General features: G+C 34.8%; 1 protein-coding gene across 3 annotated transcripts; it reads right to left on the bottom strand.

The window, feature by feature from the left end:
* Nucleotides 1–680: 680 nt before the first annotated feature.
* On the bottom strand, nt 681–12,874 carry LOC127126866 (leucine carboxyl methyltransferase 1 homolog). 3 transcript variants are annotated; one of them, XR_007805124.1, is made up of 14 exons: nt 12,632–12,835; nt 11,493–11,581; nt 11,255–11,397; nt 10,008–10,055; nt 9,677–9,758; nt 9,146–9,248; nt 7,783–7,903; nt 7,613–7,660; nt 6,060–6,143; nt 5,196–5,260; nt 3,664–3,907; nt 3,273–3,525; nt 1,986–2,037; nt 1,611–1,640 (listed from the first exon to the last, which is right to left on the bottom strand). XR_007805124.1 is itself a non-coding variant. In XM_051055876.1 (13 exons), exons 1-13 carry the CDS (start codon nt 12,718–12,720, stop codon nt 1,083–1,085), a joined length of 1,020 nt encoding a protein of 339 aa, XP_050911833.1. In that variant the 5' UTR covers nt 12,721–12,874; the 3' UTR covers nt 681–1,082. The 3 variants fall into 3 exon arrangements, 1 of the variants encoding a protein (XP_050911833.1); XM_051055876.1 differs by lacking the exons at nt 3,273–3,525; nt 3,664–3,907 and adding an exon at nt 681–1,139 and having other exon boundaries at nt 1,602–1,640; nt 12,632–12,874; XR_007805123.1 differs by having other exon boundaries at nt 1,606–1,640; nt 3,273–3,907.
* Nucleotides 12,875–20,764: the final 7,890 nt, after the last annotated feature.

Genomic DNA, 20,764 nt, shown 5'->3' with positions numbered 1-20,764 from the left:
TATCTGAGTGAGCAAAGTGTACTTCATTTACTCATGTCTTAGTTAACCAAAAATAATTAACTGTAAATTTAATTTGTTGTAAATCTTCTTGGTTTCATAAAAAATGTTCATTTTAAAAAGCATTTTAAACTAGAGTTAACAACAAGGACGGAAAAGTGTTTTTATTTATACTTGTTCTCAGAATAAAAGAAATCATTAAAAAATAAAACTTAAGAATTTAAAGGTACTTTATATATGATATCCTTAAATAAACTGAAAGTAGTTAAATTATATTATATTTGAGGGAGTATAGAAGTAAACAGTAGAAGACAGTGTCCACCGGAATCATCTGAAGCATTAAACATACCACTTTGCTAACGGTTTTTGCTTGTTCTTTTTTCTCTTCCAGTTTTACCATGTCAGTCTTTTTATTGTCAAGTAAAATCCAGAATTCCCTATTGACAAGCTCTCTCACCTCACTCAACCATCTATATTTTGATAAATCAAACTCTAGTTTTGACTAAACCCATCAAACGAGGTACCTTAAAGTACAGTGACATTGATCAGTCTTAGCCACATTGGAAACAAAAACCCTAACCTACTTACTATCTATCTTCACACTGTTCATTCACACAAAAAAAAGAAACAAAAAGGGCATGCTAAAGAATGCCAAAATATAAGAGAAAGTGTCTGCATTGAAATTGAAATTGAAAAGCAATGAACAAGCCTACTATTTTTCATATATCTTCCACATGGACATATCCCCACACAGGCCCTTAAAGGATGATGATTTAACAATCTGTCGGTGCTGTGTGGGTTCCACCATGTTTTCTTTGTGCCAAACAGCTAGCAGAAAAAAGGCAAGTATCTTTGCTTTGTGGGAAACAAACAATACATGAAGAGGTAGTCCATACTCCATACACACAACCAATCATACATTTGGCTAAATTCTAATACAATTGTAACAAGTTTCTCAGGAACCTTTTTAACAGACAACAACATTTCTGGATTAACAGTTACAACTAACAACCACAGAATGCCATTCGGAAGTAAAATATATATAGTATAAATATGTGCTATGAGAGTGTATGGATACTCTTTCTTCATGGGGAAGGAAGCACATTGTTGTTATTAAGAAATCCAAAATCCCCAAAAAGACCCTGCATCATGGAAGAAAACAAAAAGGTCCCATAAAGCTCCAATAATACATTAGCAAATAGGAGAAACGCAATAAATATAGTCCGACCCACCACCGTCATGTTATATTTTCATGTTAGATTTATCTCCAACCGAAACAGTGAGTTGAATGTAAAGTGATTTATGTTTAGATAATTTTATACAAAATTTAGTTGAATAGTAAATTTCAATGTAAAAAATCACATTTAAACTCAAAAACTACGAATCCTAACTTCAAGTAGAATCAATTATGGAGACAGAACTAATTTTACTTTAGAAAAACCAAAAACACCTCAAAATCATTCCAAAATCAATTTTACACCTCTAAAATTTCTTTTGGCTATTCCAAACGCTAAACCAATTTACAATCCTATAGCCGTCTCATAAAGTAGATGAAGATTTTACCAACTTCTTACAGGACAGAATAATAATGATCAAGATCATACCATGGCATCGTTGATTGCATAAGCCACACAGTAGTGCTCCTGAAATTAAATTGCGGCAATAGAATATTCAGATACTAGTAGTGAAATAAACAAGTGAGGAGTTCTTCATTAATCTATAACAAAGTATAGGTTGATTGCCGGTCATGTCACTAATTACTTGCATCAAACTGGGCTAATGGTTATATCATAAATTTCTATTTTACTTTTCATCTTAACAGATGATTTCAAAACAGAAGAAATAATGAAACTGCAACTGGCACCCCCACTAAAATGAATGTCAACTCTGCAATAGGACCACCCAGCAAAATGTATAAAACGGCCTTATCAGAAAAGAAAAAGTGTATAGAACAGAACTCAGACACTTTTCATAACAAATGGACTCACCTGCATCATGTACCACTCTTCAAATTCATCAAACAATTCCAGACGTTCAATCCTAAACAGTAAAGTATCACCAATCAGTTTATCAACTCATGATATTACTTAAAAAAAGAAACAGGCTCCCAGCCATAAATAAATTAGATAAAATGAGCATATAAGGGAAGAATCAAGGAAGAACGATTTTTATCGTGAAGATATGAACTTTAGTATCCAATGGTAATTAAATAGTTCCACCATTTGACATTCGTAAGATATGGGGAGAATTAAGGACGATCGACTTTTAATGTGAAGATATAAACTTTAGTATCAATGGTAATTAAATAGTTCCGCCATTTGACATTCATACGAAATTGGTAAAACATAATGCTTTGTAATGGTTAAGATCTTGATGGGAGTTAAAAACTAGACAAGGCCTCCCGAAAAGAGAAGCCAGGAAAAGCAAGCATCAAGAGGAAACAACTATTACAGATGCTACTCCGGCAGTGCTAATGGGGGACCACCACCTTCCCACCTTAAGAAATCTTATTAATTTTACTGTATTATTATACTTGTACACTACACCACTCTTATCACACCTCTCCCACCTTAATGCTCCATTTGTATTCCTACTATGTGCCAGCATATATCTATATTAATGTTTTAGAAACTGAACTCGACGTCAAATTGATGAAGCCGTAGATTTTTTATTCAAACCCACTTTTGACTGCTGATTATTAAAGAAAAGTGAAGATTAGAAATTACACACAGACGTAGAGTATCAAAATAACAAAATATTTCAAAGTAAATGTTAAAATATTTAGAAAATATTACAGTCAAGTCGTTATTGTAGTTTATAGTATTTGAGTATTTATATGATCTATTCAGAGCAATTCTTACTTCCTATATTTCATTATATTTCTTGATTTGTTACGGTTTTTTTATAAGGATTGGGAATATAAGAGTCTATAATTAATATAGATAAAGATAAGTATTTTGAGTTTTGTATCACATTATATCCCATCAATATACATGCGGAGATATTATTGTGAGTCTATGTTCTCTCTTTTCCTTCTCTACCTAAATGTATATAGATTTCAACATCGATAAACAACATCATCCTCCATGACTTATTTCTTAAATATTACACCAGTAAGTCCCCTAAAATATGGGGCTCTGCTTTATTTCCACTATACTTTTCTCCTTCCTGTTAGAAGATTCTAATCTTATCAGTAGTTGGATTTGGTTTGTAGTAGTATAAGTACTTGACCAAAATTATCAGCACACTACAAGCTCAACTCAAGTGCATCTTACATTTATGCAAATACAACAACTGTGGTCGAGTTTTCTGGCATAGACAGCAATGACCATTGGCTGGCATTAGCTTGAAAGTGACCAACGATCTTGTGACAGCTTTCACTAGCAGATTTCAGCTTTGGGTTGCAGGTTCTGGAGGCCATGTGTATGCTGGTTGCATCCGTCCAAAGTTGGGCCTTCGCCTCACCACACCATTCTTGGTCAAGCCCACCTGTTCGCCATTTCCCCTTGGCTGTTTGGGTCCCTTGGGCTGCTTTTTGTGTTCAATGATCAAATTTTACATGTTCTCAGTCTATTCATCAGTTACTATCTAAGTTATGCCTAATGTATATAAGAAAAAAGTTTGAAGGTGTTTGTCCAGATTTCCTTTTGCATTAAGGAACCATACCTGTGGTCGGCTAACTTATTCACCAGATGATCATTCCATTGGTGATATTTTTGACCCGGACTAATCATACTGGTAGTGACTCTGTTAGCTATGAGCCTAGAACTCACCCCAGCCCCATCTTTGTCCTAAAGTTATAGCCAGGCCCGTCTTTGTGCCAGACCGTTGTTTTTCGTCCAAGATGCGGTTTTGTAAAAATAAGTTATAAGCTAGATGATTGCTAGCTTATATAGCTAATGTCTGGTAGCTGAAAAATTAGTTGATTGAAATTAAAATGGTTGGTAAAATCAGCTTTTGAAGAGACTAATAAATATAAAATAACATAAAGTACATGTGTTTAATTATTTTTATAAATATATTTATAAACATTTTTTACAAAATATATACATATATTTTTTAAATAATCAATTTTAAAGTATTTTTAATCTTTAAAATGTAATGAGTTTAATTGATTACTTTCATTTAACTAAACTTGTCCAAAATGATAAATATCATATATGAATTCAATAGAAAGAGCAATATGTTTTATATAAAAAAATAAAGTGTCAATTTATAACACGAGACAGTGCGTCAAAAAAAGAAAGAAAAGGAAGTGCAGTTGTTTTTCGGTTCCTAAAAAATTAAGCAGTTTATTTTTGCGGGCTGTTTTTTTAAATAACAAAATAAATTAAAGGTTAAAAATGGGAGAAAATGTAAGAATCTATAAGCCACTAGCCAGTGAAAAAAGCTTGTTTACCAAACACGTCTAATTTGACAGAACAAGCTCATAAGCATATTTAATAACCTATAAAGCTAGCTTATTAGCATTACCAAACAGAGTCTTGGGATAAACAAGGGTTAAAGTTTTCATTCTGCATGACACCATATCCAATCAATAAATAGTAGAAGAGAAATGCTAGGGTCACGCCATTAAACACTCTTTTAAACATACCCACGGACATGAAGCCACATCATTCAGTTTTCTTTATTTTACTTGGTTACTGGATATCACTATTTGAGTTATTATCTTTTTTTTTTATTATTATTGGGGTTTAATCACTCATCTTCTCCACTCAACCTATCACCCAAAACTGTTTCCACAAATTCGCCTTATTTGGCACAAAAATCCAATGCAGAGTGTTCCGGCAAATAATACTTACATATGGGAGGAATTGAACCCATGTGTAAATTAATACTTACGTCTATTTTATGAAAGGAATGGAACCCATATGTAAAAGTCGATTCAACTCGTTTGCGCGAGCAAAAAAGTACTGGACAATATATTATCACACTATTTGACGTGAAACAGCAGAAGGACCATGCATGACTAAGAAGAGGACACCACAGTTCTGTTTTATAAATTAACTCTTCTTTGCTATACCGAAACACACCTGAACGTTAGTTCTGTCGCAAACATTTAGTACCATTCTAATTTTAAATGAATCAAATCAATTGTATCAGTTATTTGTCGATAATTGCCTTTAGCATCAAAACATAATCATAAACAAAAGAATTAGTAGATTTAACATACACAACTCCACGTTTGATTAAAGTACCTGCGTCTTTCTTGAGCATCAACAAAATCATTATAAACTCTCAGCATGTCCCATGCAACAGACTTCTGATACCCATGAGAAACAAACAGTATAAGAGTATTAATATGTTAGTGATAGAATAAATTTGCATTATGACTACATGGTTATTCATAAAAATGAAACATCAGTGTCAATAGTAAGAATTGAAAATGAGGAAAAAGTGAAAACTCATATAACAGGAAAAACTATGTAATAGAAATGGAGCCTAAGAGCGTTGGCTGAAGTAGCCTCAAGTCCCTCTCAGATCTATTGGGTCCTTGAATTGAATCTGTGCCGAGCCCATTTCTCTGCACTTCACCCAACAATCACTCTCCCAGACCATGTCAAAACCTTCCTTGTAAGGAAGGAAAAGGGAATTGAGGTAATATATTTTTTATGTAGGGGCTTAAAAGACATTAGAGATATCCAAAATTCTCCTGCTCAATAGGATTGATACTTTCTTTATCTATTTGAAATTGCATGGTTCAGGTAGAAGCCCTCCTAGAGCATAAGGCGTAGAATAATGAGAACTTTTGGCAATACCTGTGCTCGATTTGATACTAATGAACTAATTAAGACAACTATTAGCTACAATGACAAATCTGATATCAATTATCAAGCATCTCTAAACTATAACCTTCAAGACTGTTTTGAAGAAAACAGTTGCAATTGCAACTGTTTCTAGTTTAGTTTAAGTATACCATGTTCTCGGGCTATTCATGCCTAGGCGACTTTTTATCATCAGTTGGATGGATTTTTGCAACTACGAATTTGAATCATATATCAAATACACAATAAATACAAAACACCATAGACTTCTTTTCTAGAAAAAGTTACATGAAATACCTGCCATCCTTGATCCAGAAATAATTTTTCCTTTGCAAGTAGAGTTGGTGTGGCATAAATGCCCAACAGAGGACAACCTCGACACTGATGCAAAACAGAAAAGATGTCAAATTATGGTTTATACCATATTCTATACGTACAATCACCATCAATCAGAGGCATAATTTTCGCAAAAATAACAGTAAAAGTCACGGAGCATATGTGTAAAAGTACATTGTACAACATCAAATCTTGAATAAATTTAAGCCTCTAAGGCTTAAGTCGTTCAAATTCAATACAAATTTCTCCTTGATCAGAATGAAGTCCACAATGAAGAATTGTCAAAATCAATAGAGTAAAGAAAGATCGCTGGAATGAAGACCCAAAAGGGTCAACGATGGAATCAAAAGAGAAAAAAAACAGAAGACACTCAATCAATTAGGGGAATGCGAACTATTAATAGGAAGGAAGTACCCAAGGGGGGAAAATAGAGATATGCATGATGTGATTTGAGAGCACATGCATGATGTGATTTGAGAGCACATGCATGATGTGATTTGAGAGCACGGACCAAAGTCCAAAAGATAAACAAAGACAGAGCCATGATGCAACATGCGTGAACAGAGACTAAAGGAAGACCAGAGTCCTGGACACGGGCGAGCAGTGGGTCAGTGACTAATATGTGGGTGCTTTCACATTGAAACAGAAGCCACAAAAGTTTGTTTTGCTTTGAAACAGAAACCCAAGTGAGTGTATACTATATCCAGTGAATGAGTTTCTTTCACTATTGTAGCTAGACTAGCTTTCGGCTATAGACAGCTGTTATTAAATGTTATTTGACTGGTTATACTGCCTTTATCTACCTACTCTAAGCTTAGACATTCACATATAAATATTGTATTTGTATCAGAAACTCTCTTTGGAACTCTTCATTTTTCACCAATATCAGAAACTGTTTTCTCTCATTTTCGCTCAACTAGTTGACTACTAAAACCATATAATGTTTCTATTGAAATAAGAGGTGAACTCGTGAAAGTATCCAACAAGATTAAATGGCGGCAAATATAGGTTTTAAGCCCAATGTGGGGATAGCAGCTTTAATTTACCAAGCTATCATCCAAAAGCCTAGGCATTGCAACTATTCTATGATGCAAAAAATGCAGTGTCAAGAACAGTTTAGGTTGCAATGGCCCAAGGCTACAAAATCAACTACCCAACTATGGGTGAGAGTGAGACTGATACTCGCGTGGGGTATTAAATCATCCCTTCACACCAATATTTTTCAGGGGGATTTTAATTCTCATCATTGCATTTAAAGCTTGTCTCATTAAGGCTCCAGAGCATTACTACTTACCACACACTTATGAGTAAAAAGAAGGTACAGCAATTAGAGAAAGAGTATAAATGGCAAAAGCACATACGAAATGTCTGTTAGAAAGAGAACAAAAAATCCACTTTTTGAGATAAGACACTTTCAATTCAATGGTAAATTCCAAATCAATCAATTGTGATCTAAATACAAAACTTTTTAAAACCACGGTATAGAACAAAATACAAAACTTCGACATCCATACCTCCAAATTTCGGATCATCTGCTGCCCAAAAGCATCATCTGGATGGATCTGTTAAGAAAACACCGTTTATACAAAGAAGATCCAAGTTTATTCCCATAAGAAGTAGTAGAGTGAGATCCAAGTTTATTCCCATAAAAAGTAGTAGAGTGAGAAACTATGAAGGTTGTAACCTGCTCATAAAGAAAAAATATTGCTGTTGAAAATGTTCGACAGGCCCAGCCAACAACTTCATGACTTGAATCTGGGTCCAAGTAAATCAGAACACATTCTGCAATTATAAAAGTTGGCAGGCTGATAACAACATCAGAATGAATCAATTTATCATACATGGATCTTGAAAAGTATGTGTCAAAACATTACATACACCCAAATATATAAAACAGCAAAAGATACAAGAAATTATCTTTGAATCCTCCAACTTTTGAGTGTTGTTAGCAAATATAAGATCATAACTCTATAAACAGATTTATTATATAATAATAAGTTAGTATATGAAGCCATAGAAATAACATTACAATTAAGAATTCTTATGCCGGACTAGTTTCTTCATGTCACTTTCCATTTCTTAAAAATAAAATATATGATTGTAACATATATAAAGGAACACAGAATTCAGAAATATCTTCAAAGTCATTTTCAATTTCTAAAATTACAGAGATTCTATGAGCTCTTTTTATTTATATTTATCACTTTTCCAGGAGATGCTAAAGAGTTACTAATTATATCCATCGGTAAAGGCATCTCAAAATGTTCTGATGTACATTTGCAAGCCGTATGAAGAAATACAACATTGCTGGCTAGTTATTGAATTCAGAAGCCTGGTCTTTTAAAAATTTATAAGAGATCAATGAGAAAGAAAACATAGAAAAAACACGGGATAAGTTATCAGAACTCTATTAAACCCTTTCTGATTTAGTCAGATTCTAAGAGATATTTTATTTAGTTTCATATATTTTCCTAGAAGGGGCCGATACATCCAAACAATTATGAATTATAAGTGGGAGATATTTTATTTGGTTTCATATATTTTCCTAGAAGGGGCCGAAACATCCAAACAATTATGAATTATAAGTGGGTTGCTCTGAAGCATGGGTACTTCTAAAATGGTAAAGTACCGCTACCGGGTGGGCACCCCTACCGGGTACTCTACTGTACTCGTGGTACTTCATTTTTTCTCATTATTAAGTTTTGAATGGAAATTGTGATTTTGTCAAATATCAATGTAGTATATTTATGTGTTTTAGTTTTTTTGTTATTGTATCTTAACATTATTTTTTATTTTTTCAAATTTTTATAGTGGTGTTTTGTTATGAATCTAACAATGTAGTTCTCTACTCATACATTTTATAGAAAATTCTTATTTCTTATTAACGTACCCGTACCTTTATTTTTTTTTAAATGCCGTATCCCGTACCGGTACCAGTACCCGCACCGGGTACCATACCCGTACCTATGCATCATACTGGGCTGTAACAGAATTTCACAAAGAAGAGATAAGGAGAGAGACAGAGAGAATTGAATCCCAATACATACCTAGGATCCATCTCGGTAATGGTTATAATATCGTTTAATTGTTTTACATCTCGCAAATCTGCAGGGACTAGTTTATAATGAGCACTGACCACTTCTCCTTTCTCTGGCAATGAATGAAACATAACAAGCATCAGTACAGATCAGCAGTAATCATGAATGCTAATATTCAGTATTGATGTTTCTAAATATCATAGTGAAAACATTGTATTGGGTCATTCTCAAATACTACAAATCAAGTTACTTTTTCAATGTTTGCAGTTCTGAGATTAAACTGAGTGGCGGAATCAAAACTTCACTAATCTTCTGTCAAATCTTTCAGTTTACCCAAGCAATTATTTTGCTCTAGTAATGATGTAGGGTTGAAGAGATAGTAGAGTATATTATTTTCAGTTTAATTGTAATCTAATTTATTCTGAGAGATAAGTAGATACCACACGATAGCACAAAAGAAAAGGACATCGCCTGAATATGAGATTAAAATCATATACTAATGTCCTTTCAACACAAAGCATCGTAATCAACACTACTTACCTCTTGAAATGGAAGCTGTTTCACCGAGTTTATTCTTCAATTGACTGCAAGTCTCAATAAGTGCCGCCTTTTTACTTGTTACCTGGATGACAAGCATAATAGTTTAGCTTTCTTTATCAATAATGGCCATTAACAACTTACAATTTAAAGACTATATACAGCTTTATATAATTCATTTTGCAATTAGACATATATTGAGGGAAACCATATTGTATTAACCGTTACTTTCTTGACGAAACATCTATGACCAATCCAGTTCAGAACCCATTGACAACTAGAAATTTAGGATTGCATTGGCTAATAAAACTTTGGAAAGATATTCAGGTTTTACCTCCTTAAAGTCCACTTCCACATATAAATGTGGTGCTTTCCCCTCATCCTGTCAAGAAAATATTTTAAATATGTAAGTTACAACTGTAAATTAGCACACGCTATACAGCATAGGTTAATCAGGCTAAACAAAAGGCCACGAGAAAAACTGGAACTTATGGTAACGGGTAGCAACGTAGAAGTTTCACACACCCAGAGTCACGCCCAAACAAACAAGAGGATGTAGATCATTAGAAAACAAGGACCGCATCATGCATCATGCATCATGCATCATGCATCATGCAAATTTATTTTTGTATCCTTGATGTGCATGGGAAAAAAAAGAAATCAATCTTCTTTGATGTGATTGAAAATATAGAAAATTTGTGCACAGAAGCTTTAGAGTAACTGTTTGACTGATTATGTTGCATCTTACAAATAATGCATATTTTACACAGCTATTAATGTTGCATAACTTAAATTCACACCAAAATCTTGTGAAGTACAAGATTATTCTACATTATGAGCAACATTTATAGAAGGACACAGCAACAACCATGTCCAACTACTTTTTCTGGAGCCGTCAGAACAAATATAAGAATCAAAGAGAGCAATAATAGAAACAGAAATGAAAGCAAAAGCATTAGTCAAGAGAATTCATAGGTAAATAATATGTGGTAGAATATTCCAACGTTTATAGTTCAAGTTAAAAATTATAAAAAAGGACCAGTATGAAAAACACTGAAATTTATTCACAGGTAATTAATGAGTTTAACATTTTTTTATTCATCCAAATTCTTACACCTAGCATTCATTGTATCTATTATTTTTCCCCAAGTAAATTTACATAACTAACCCACACATTTTGAAGAGGAAGTTACATTCAACCTAAAAAAAATAAAAAAAGAAGAGCTAAAGCATGTCTGTGGCATGAGAAGTTAGTTTTCTAAATATATGGTGCTCCAAATGTCTAGGTTTTGATTCTTTTGTAGCACAGAGTATGACATAATGTCTAAAGAGAATAAGATTGTGAGGGCAGCAAACAGTTACCACAAGAATGAAATAAAAAATGTCCTTGCGTCTTGTTAAAACACGAGACACTAAAATTTCACCAAGGTTTGAATGCAAACACTTTTAGGTCAATAATAATTCAATCCAGACCTCCATTTGACCAGCACGACTCCAAAATAAGTGGTAATTTATAGTTTTAAAAGCTGAAGCAGATTAACTTTAAGTACAATTAGCACAATACAACTCAAACTCAGGCACCTTCAACTGAAAATATGTTGTATCAAAGCCTGCTCCAAGTGATAATATCTGCATTTTTGTTGGGCCATTTTCATCAGTCTTTTTCTCAACATCAAGAAACTGGTAGAGAAGTTTCCGGAGGGCAGCCCAACGAGAAAAGTAACCTTCATACTCAAACAATTAGAAAAAATTAACAAGCTACTAATTTGAAGGCTGGGCAACTTACATAAGTCAATTCCTTAAAGAAGCTAAACCCTACCACGATTAATAATTGGAGATCTCCTTACAGGCCTTCTCACAAATAAATGAATGTAATCATCTTTCATGTATCCCTTTTTCACACATGACCTACAGCCAGTTTATGGGGAGTAAATATTCATCATGTAAGAAAAACTTATATAATTCAGTCAAACTCTGATAAACTGAATACAAGAGGAAAAATTGTGACGAGAAAGAAGAAGAATATCAACATTATCAAAACCAATGTTACGTCAAATAGAATGATATTAGCAAATATAGTACGTGACTCTCCAATACACTGAATGGAAAGAGAGACCTAAATCAGTTCACTATTGCGGACCAAAGTTCTTTTAAAGTTGGGTTCTTATGCATGAAACTCAATCTATATTATTAAGTGGTAAAAGTATTTATGGATAGACCCATCTTCCATTTTAGAAAACTAACCAAAGCCCATAATTTTTTTCCACTTGTTGTTCTATCATGTTTATATTAATGTATTTGTGGATTCAAACTTACAACTCTCGAAAAAAAGAGAAAAATATCCTCTTCACTTCCTCTCTCCATTTCTCCAACCCATTACTAAAGTTTTTGAGCGATTTGAGGAATATAGAGGATTTTGTACCCTATCTAATGTCACACTATCCTACTAATATTCCAAAAACTATGGTTATGAAGGAATTTGAGAGAATGAGAGATGAAGAGGATTCATTCTCTATAGTAAGTGTATACTATAACCAGTGTTTAGCTATTGCATCTATCACAACATAGGTTTAAACACATCAACTTTTAGATAGATATGCTTCTAATCTACCAAAAAAAGGATTAAAAAAAACTACAATGGTGCAGAATAAGCAAAATCAGCAAAATAAGCAAAAACCTAAAGAGCATATAATGCAACAATAATCAAGTAATCGTCAAATGCATGAAAAACTTAAATTCAAGCTGACCTAAAAAGCTAAAAAAAAAATGCATATGATGTATCATACTCCACTTTAGGAACAACTCGGATTGCAATCATGTTCACACGCCATTATACAGAGATAAACAACATTGCATGATTCCGAAGGTAACAAAAACGGAAATCTGAAATAGGTTACAAAGATAACACAAATTGATTATTATTTCAATTGATAAAAGGAGAAAGGGGCAAGTGCGTACAATTTACTGGCGGAAGCGTCATCGTTGGTGGCTTGTACCGCCGCAGTGTTACTATTGTCGATGTGTGAATCGGTCAATGCATCCGCCATCTTTGAGTTGAATCACGAACGAAGGTAAATTCTCTTGTTAGGTTTTGCCTGCGAATTGATAAAACAACAGAGACTCCTCTTCTTCTATCTTTTTCTCTTTCTTAATTGCAGATTTTTTTTTCAATTTTATACCTCTTATTTTTACATTTTTAAAATTTTACATTTTTAATATATATACATTTTTAAACATTCCTTAAAATTATATATCTCTCGCGATAATCGTTGACTTGGGTCTTAGATTGAACATCTTCCACGCCTGGTATATATCTCTCGCGATAATCGTTGACTTGGGTCTTACTGGTTCACCAAGGTTGTTTAGAAGCGTTAAAGGGAGTCGCAACCATGGACGTTGCGTTAAAGGATAAAGAAAAATCATTGTGGTAGAGAAATCTCACACCGTCATCTTATTGAGTCTTGGTGATAAGGTTCTTCGACAGGTTTCGAAGGAGGCGACAGCGTCGGGTCTTTAGGAGAAATTTGAAAGTTTGTATATGACCAAATTATTGGTCAGTCACCTCTACCTGAAGCAAGCTTTGTATTCATTCAAGATGAATGAAAACAAAGTTTTAGCTGAGCAGTTGTGTGCTTTGCCCAAAACACATGATCACTTCAAAGAAACTCTCTTGTATGGAAGAAAGTCTCTAACCTTTGAAAAAGTTCAATCAGCCTTGTACACTAAGGATTTGAACGAACGAAAGGAGCATAGGCCATCTTCGACTGGTGAAGGTATGCCGGTTAAGGCGAAATTCATAAAGAGAGATTGTCAGTTCGACAAGAAGAATGGTAAAAGTCAGCAGAAGTCTTATAGTGGTGATGCATCTGGTATTCTATGTTATCACTATAATAAGGAGGGTCATACAAGAAAAGCGTGCCATGAGCGCCTGAAAGATCATGGAGGTAAGGATAATGGCAACGCAATCATTATCCAAGATGATTTCGACTCACCTGATGTTCTTGTGGTTTCAAGCGAGTAAATAGTGGGTTATGGATTCAGGTTGCACTTTGCACATGACTACAAACGAAGACTTGTTCGAGGAACTATGTGATCAAGATGGTGGATATGTATTGCTTGGAAACAATAAAGTTTGCAATATTGCAGGTGTTGGATCTGTGAGACTCAAGCTCCATGATGAGTCAATGAGGTTGTTAATTGAAGTCCTGTATGTACCAGATTTAAAGAGAAATTTGATTTCTCTTGGTGAATTCGACAAGAAAGGATATGTTTTCCAAAGAGAAAAAAGTGTTCTAAAAGTCATGAAGGGGTCGAAGGAAGTCTTAAGAGGCATGAAGAAACAAGGCTTATATATCCTTAAGGCTGAAGTTGTCAGTGGTTCTACAAATGTTGCATCAACGAAACCTTGTCAAAGACAGAAAATTGACACATGAGATTGGACCATGTCAGTGAAAGGGGTCTGGTCGAATTGGGGAAACAAAATCTATTCGGTGGAGACAAAGTCAAAAAGATGGAGTTTTGTGAACTTTGTGTACTTGGAAAATCTTGCAGAGTGAAGTTCAATAAAGGAAAACAAAGAACGCATGGATCCCTTCATTAAATCCATGTTGATCTTTGTGGGTCTGCGAGGTGTTCATCACATCCAGGAGCAAGGTATTTTCTATCCATAGTTGATTATTATTCTAGAAAGTTATGGATATTAATCCAGAAGACTAAGGATGGAACTTTTGAGAACTTCAAAAGTTGGAAGACTCTGGTCGAAAACCAGACTGACAGGAAGGTCAAGAGGTTAAGAATCGACAATGGTCTTGAATTTTGCAATGAGGCGTTCGACAATTTTTGTGCAACCTTTAGTATTGCAAGGCACAAAACTATTGCATGTACTCCCCAACAAAATGGTTTGGCTAAAAGTTTTAATCGAACCATTTTAGAAAGAGTTAGATGCATGTTAACTAGTGTTGGGTTAAATAAGGTGTTTTAGGCAGAGGTTGTTTCAACAGTAACATATCTGATAAACAGATGTCCTTCGACAGTGTTAGATATGAAGACACCTAAAGAAATTTGGTTGAGACATCCATCAGATCTCGACAAACTTAAAGTATGTGGTTGCATAGCCTATGCTCACATTAGGCAGGACAAGGTTGAACCTAGAGCTTTAAGATGCATGTTCATGGGATACCCTAAAGGAGTCAAAGCTTATAGGCTATGGTACCTAGAGCCAAGTCACAGGAGGTGTATCACTAGTCCAAATGTAGTTTTTAATGAAGTTGAGATGGCTATCAAGAAAACTGATGATGTTAGTTGAAGTGCACAGATATCTGAAAAAGAGAAAGTAAATAATAATAGTTTATAACCAATTTCATTATATTTTTATTATTTTCTTCTTTTCAATTCTTGTGGGTCTCTTACCGATCAAGAAACCAATTATACTTTGTAATTCCGGCATCATTTTCATAACACTTCTAAACCAAGTATCTATACACACTTGCCGACACAAGGGAGTGTTATGTTCCATGACCAAAGAGAAAAAAAACGTGTTTAATCAAGCATGTAACACATATTAGCCATCAGATCATTATTTCCTTTGGCTTTCTTGCATTCAACGTGTATACTTAGCCTGCTTTATTGGGTCCTCTCATAGGTATCCTTAGGGTTCTATGCTTAGGATTATCCCTCGCTAGTCCAGTATTGTACTCTCTAAAGTGAGGTCTCTTACAAGTGTTGCATTGATGTGGTTGAATGGGCCAGGTACCTTGAACCTTCATTCCTTGTTTGAGTTGTTGGAATTCTGACTCTTTCCAAGTGAGTAAAATATCTGGAAAAATACTTGTCCAAAAAGATTGTCTTAAAGTGCTCTCAGTATTTCTGGATGTCCCTAACTATCATATAAATTGTGGTGTTAACCCACCATGTGGCAAGTGGTCCTCTCAATATATGAGTAGAAAAAGTCACATTCTCTTATTCACTACACGGGGTCACTTGAAAGATTCGCTTATTTCTTGTGTTCCAAACTTGTACCATTAATGGATTAACACTTCCTACAAATTCTGGAAGATTCATTCGGTCGAATTCCTAGAAGTTTTGGTTCCTTGTCCCTTGTTGTTGATCGGTACAAAAAGAAATCAATAAAAAGAAATAAAAAAACAACAGTAGTGTGTTGGACTATAAACTATCATTAGAACAATTGAAGGCATGAAGCCTAATCATGTCCGCCTGATGTTGTTGATCCTACCTTGCCTAAGTGGTCCTCATCTCTACTCGGAGGTTGGATAAGGCCTAACCTTGCTCGAAAAAGTAGGTCTTCATGGAAGCTAAAGTAGGAAACCTTTCCCTTAGGTTTTGGATCGGCATATGATCTCTATGATCATCATAAATCTCTAGTACACAGGTCCAAACCTCAGTGAATCAATATACAAACTAGGTAACGCTTCCATTTCCCTAGTCATCATGCCCAAGGCAACCTCTTCCCACTGTTGCACTTACTCAAGCTACTACTGATAATGATAGACTCCTTCAGATGGTTGTTGCTGCATCTCAAGGTGGTAGACATCGTCCTCTCCTTACTCCTCTTATCCTATAGCTCTATGAGGTGGGTGAAGGGTCTTGCGAATGGAACTCACTGTGATTGGAAACATGGGGTTGATCATCACATCTTCTGGGTACGTCTGGACTCTTGCCAACCTACACAATTTGTTAATTACACAAAAGCTCCCCCTAGTTTTTTTGCGGGACATCATCCATAGATTTGATGTTCCTTTGCAATGAGCATTCCCACATTAATAGGCTCTTCATGCAAGATAGCAATGAGATCCTGACATTTTATCACCGTCAACTCAGATTTAGTAGAAACTACCTCTAAGGTTTGGATTAAAAATGAAGCCCAAGCCTTGGGTATTGGGAGCATGTTTCTAACCTTCAGCTTAATAAATCTATCATAAGCCATTACCCACTCAGCCCTAAGATGACAAAATTTAGCCAATATCAACGAACTTATCTCATCAGATAGACACACCTTTCTAATATTTTGAATGATACAACTTGGAGGTGCTTTGAGACGAAGAATAGAATTAATAGCTTTGGGAGAAAAATATACATTTTACCTCGAACATATGATGTGTACTCATAAGATTCTTGGTTGGAAGTGTTCATGTAGAACTTGAACCCAATGGTTTCATTTGTCTCCTTAATCAGCTTGTTCAGATACATCCAGAGATATGCATGAAATCAAAGGCACACCCCATCGCAATTGTGCACTTCTTGATCTACATGAATTTTCTGCACTTGCTTCATTCATAAACAAATATGGGGGTAAGCGGGAGCAGACGGGGGGTGCTTAAGGAGCAGATTATGTGGATTGATCAGAGGTATGACTTGTCTTTGGTGGTGCCATAATTTTTGCAAAAACATGAGTAAAACAACAAGAATTTTTGCAAGAGTATGAGAGTACTTTATGATAAGAAGAAATAGTTAAGATTGGAATGAAAAAAGGAATGGTTGATAAGCCACTTTTATAGGCCAACTTTGTGTCTAACGCGCCCGCATTGAGATCCAATGTGCCCGCGTTGGCCAATGGTATGGCCAAGAGTCATTAATCCAACTGTCAAAAGCAAATGATAAAAATCCACAAAGGTCAATTCCTTGAACGCACCCACGTTTTTTTGGTAGGGGCAAACTCTTTTTTCTGCACTAAATTTCATCTTTTGCTTTCTCTTACTTCCCTCTTGCTACATGCTACCTTCATTGCCCTTTGTATGATTCTACACAACCAACAAACATAAAAAAAAACACAATAAAATGAAATTCACGTAAGAATTTAAAATTAACGGAAATTAAATTAGACGGGTTTGAAATAACATAAAACATTACGGAACCGTGGGTTGCCTCCCATGCAACACTTGTTTAAGATCACGAGCCTGACTATAGATCTTATGGCTCTATGAGCATCAAAGACTCCATCTCTAATGCTTGTCAGTAATTGGAAAGACCCTGAGCTTCTTGCTCTTAGTAGTGAAGACCTTTGAGTTTCCAGGATCTTTCACTATAACACTTTCATCTTTATAGATTTTCTGAATTATGTAAGGCCTGATTGCCTTACATTTAAACACGCCTAACAACCGTTTTAGTCTAGACTTCCACCATCTTCCTCACTCTCAATTTTTATTTCTCTGGTGTCCGCTTCTTAAGTGATTGCAACTGTTTTCTCACCTTGTAACATTAATGATGCTTTGTGGCTTCAAACACATTAAAAACCACTTGTTTTTCTATCGAACCTCAATCTAACTCGCATAACTTTAAATCAATCAAAGTTATTCCCATTTCCAGGAATGGTCTTCCTATAATTAAATTAGTTTTGATGTCTTCATGCATGTCCATAATGACAAAGTCTACCAGAAAAATAAGGCCATCCACCTCAACCAATACATCCTCTAAAATTCCATATGGATATATTACTAAATGTTCAACCAGTGTGAGAGTCATATGAGTAGACTTTGACTTTCCACACCCCAATCTCTTCATCATGGATAGTAGCATCAGATTAATACTTGCTCCTAAATCACAAAGATCTTGGTCAACTTTTACAAGTCCAATAGAACATGTGATAGTAAACCTACCAGAGTTAATAAGTTTAGGTGGAAGCGTCCTTTGGATTATCACACTACACTCCTCAGCCAAAACAACATTTTCATTATCTCTCAAACATAATTTTCCAAATAGTAGTTCTTTCATAAACTTATCATATACTGGAATTTGGTTCATGGCTTCACATAAGGGGGTGTTGACTTGAATCTTCCTCAACATATCCTTAAACTTTTTGAATTGCTCATCTTTTTCATCCTTTTTTTTAGGTTTTTCCTTCAAAAAGGGGTAAGGACCCTTTCTGTAGTCATGAAGAACATGGTTAGGCTCAGTGAGAATATGTTTTTTGGCCCTCCTCCATGGTGAGTTTTTGTCTAAAAATTGGTGAGGAGACCAATCTTTAATCTCATTATCACCCTCTTTATCATTTTTTCTCCTTTTTTTCTATCCTTTACACTTAATAATTTCTCCTTACTCTTTTTCTTCTCATCACTAACTCTTGTGGATGTCTCTACCACTATACTTATCAACCTAATAGCACTACAAATTTCATTTTTCTAGTTACCTACAATATATTATTGAATCTCATTCTTGCATTTACCTAAGCTGTTATTTGCTTCGACAACTGACCAATTTGTGCCTCTAAATTTTGTATGGAGGCCTTTGTGTTCTTATTGGTTGTCATTTAACTATCATCGTCTCTTGGTGTACCTACCTTTTCTTTTGAAAACTCTTTTGAGTGGTAAGCATGAATCCTTTTAGAGTTTCTTCCAAGATTGAGGGTTTTCGTTGTGGTGCTTGAGTTTCTTACTGAACACCTTAAGTAGGATTCAGAGTTTGGATATTGTTGCTCCACTTGAAGTTAGAATGATCCTTCCAACCTGAATTGTACGTATTATAGTACAGATTGTTCCTTTGGAAGTTAGCATACTGAACTTTTGCACTTTCTAAGTTAGGAACACAATTAACGTTGTAATGCTCGCCCCTACAGAAATAAAACTTTAAGGTCTATACCTGAATAACATTTCCTTGAGTAAATTGACAAGGAGCTAACTGTTTGGTGAGATTTGTCAATTGGGCGAGTAAAGCAATTTGTGTGTCTACAACTAATACACCTTTTCCTTTCATAACTCGCTTGTTTGAGCGGTACTCGTTTTGACACATATTTTTAATGAGTGTATTCACTTTTTCATCATCTCTCTCTCTCTCAAAGTACCTCCAACTGAGGCATCACTAAGCATTTTGGTGGCAGTTGTCAACCCTCTCATAAAGTGTGACAACTGATCCATTAAACTCAGGTTGTGATCCAAGCATTTCATGAGTAATAACTTGAATCTCTCACAAGCATCTGGCAATGACTCGCTATCATCCTAACTAAAATTCTTAACTGCAACTTTTCTTTCGAAAAACTGGGCATATGAATAATATCTTTATAGGAACTTGTCTTCTAATTCAATTCATGTTTGTATCATCCTGTTATGAATACATTGCAACCAACCATTAGCTCTATTGGTCAAGGAAAATCAAAACAAACACAATTTCACTTGATCATCAGTGGTATATTTTGTTGGTTTTCACATGGAGCATGTCTCATAGAACTTTTAAAGATGTTCCCAAGGATCAAAAATAGCTTGACCATTGAACGAATTATCTCTCAAGCGCTGCAACACATAATTTTTATAATAAATGTTATTAGATTCTCCGATTGGAACCCCCATGAGATTTAACTAGCGTCAGTACACCTGCAGTAATCACCAAACGCACGATATGGTAGATCTGCCATTTTAGCCTCCTCTTTCTACTCTTGTTCTGCTATCAAACCTTCAATTTTTGCATTGCATAGTGCTCTTGTGGTTCTCTCGATCTCTAAATCCAACGACAGAACCGTCGAATCTGAAACTTGCATAAACACATAAAATAATACCTTAGTAGCATTGTTCAATGCAGAACAAAGTAAAAATTAAAGTTAAGCAAAATAAAATAAAACAAGTCGCACATTATGCCTTGTTGAAAATGTCAACAATCCCGACAACGACGCCAAAAACTTGATGGACAATTTACTAGCAAGTATACTAGTGTTGTTATCGAGTAATAAAATAAATTTGTCTCCACATGGATTGTGAACTTAAAATAAGAGATGTTGTGCGATGTTAAAAAAATAGTAATTATGGGTTTTTTACGACTGTTTTGGTCGAAAACTCAAGAAATTGTTTTATAACGATGATAAGAAAAATAGTCAAGTTGCATTATCATAATCCCTTATTTATACTTGATTGATGAAACACGTACTAACAAACATGCATTAACTACAAAGATACACAACAAACTAAATCTACCACCACACCTAACCTCTTGGCGTGTAGCTGACTAATCTATGTATTAACTCCCTGATCTCTCAAGCCAATTGTCCCATCAGATTAGGCTACAAAGCATGTTAATCCCTAAGTCATAATTCCTAATTATATGTTCCTTGGGGTCAATAGTCACTACTTATCAATATCGATTCGAATGTCG

Source organism: Lathyrus oleraceus, chromosome 3, assembly GCF_024323335.1.
Source record: "Lathyrus oleraceus cultivar Zhongwan6 chromosome 3, CAAS_Psat_ZW6_1.0, whole genome shotgun sequence".
NCBI classification, from domain to species: domain Eukaryota; kingdom Viridiplantae; phylum Streptophyta; class Magnoliopsida; order Fabales; family Fabaceae; genus Lathyrus; species Lathyrus oleraceus.
The sequence above is the reverse complement of the archived record's forward strand: the minus strand, read 5'-3'. Positions and strand labels throughout refer to the sequence as shown.

What these genes read in the sequence shown, in the direction of transcription:
- LOC127126866 (XM_051055876.1), bottom strand. Translation starts at nt 12,720, where the DNA reads ATGGCGGATGCATTGACCGATTCACACATCGACAATAGTAACACTGCG. An exon ending in AGATGATCCGAAATTTGGAG is followed by an intron (nt 6,144 to 7,612) that starts GTATGGATGTCG and finishes GTTTTGCATCAG; the next exon opens with TGTCGAGGTTGTCCTCTGTT. An exon ending in GATGCTCAAGAAAGACGCAG is followed by an intron (nt 2,038 to 5,195) that starts GTACTTTAATCA and finishes TTTACTGTTTAG; the next exon opens with GATTGAACGTCTGGAATTGT.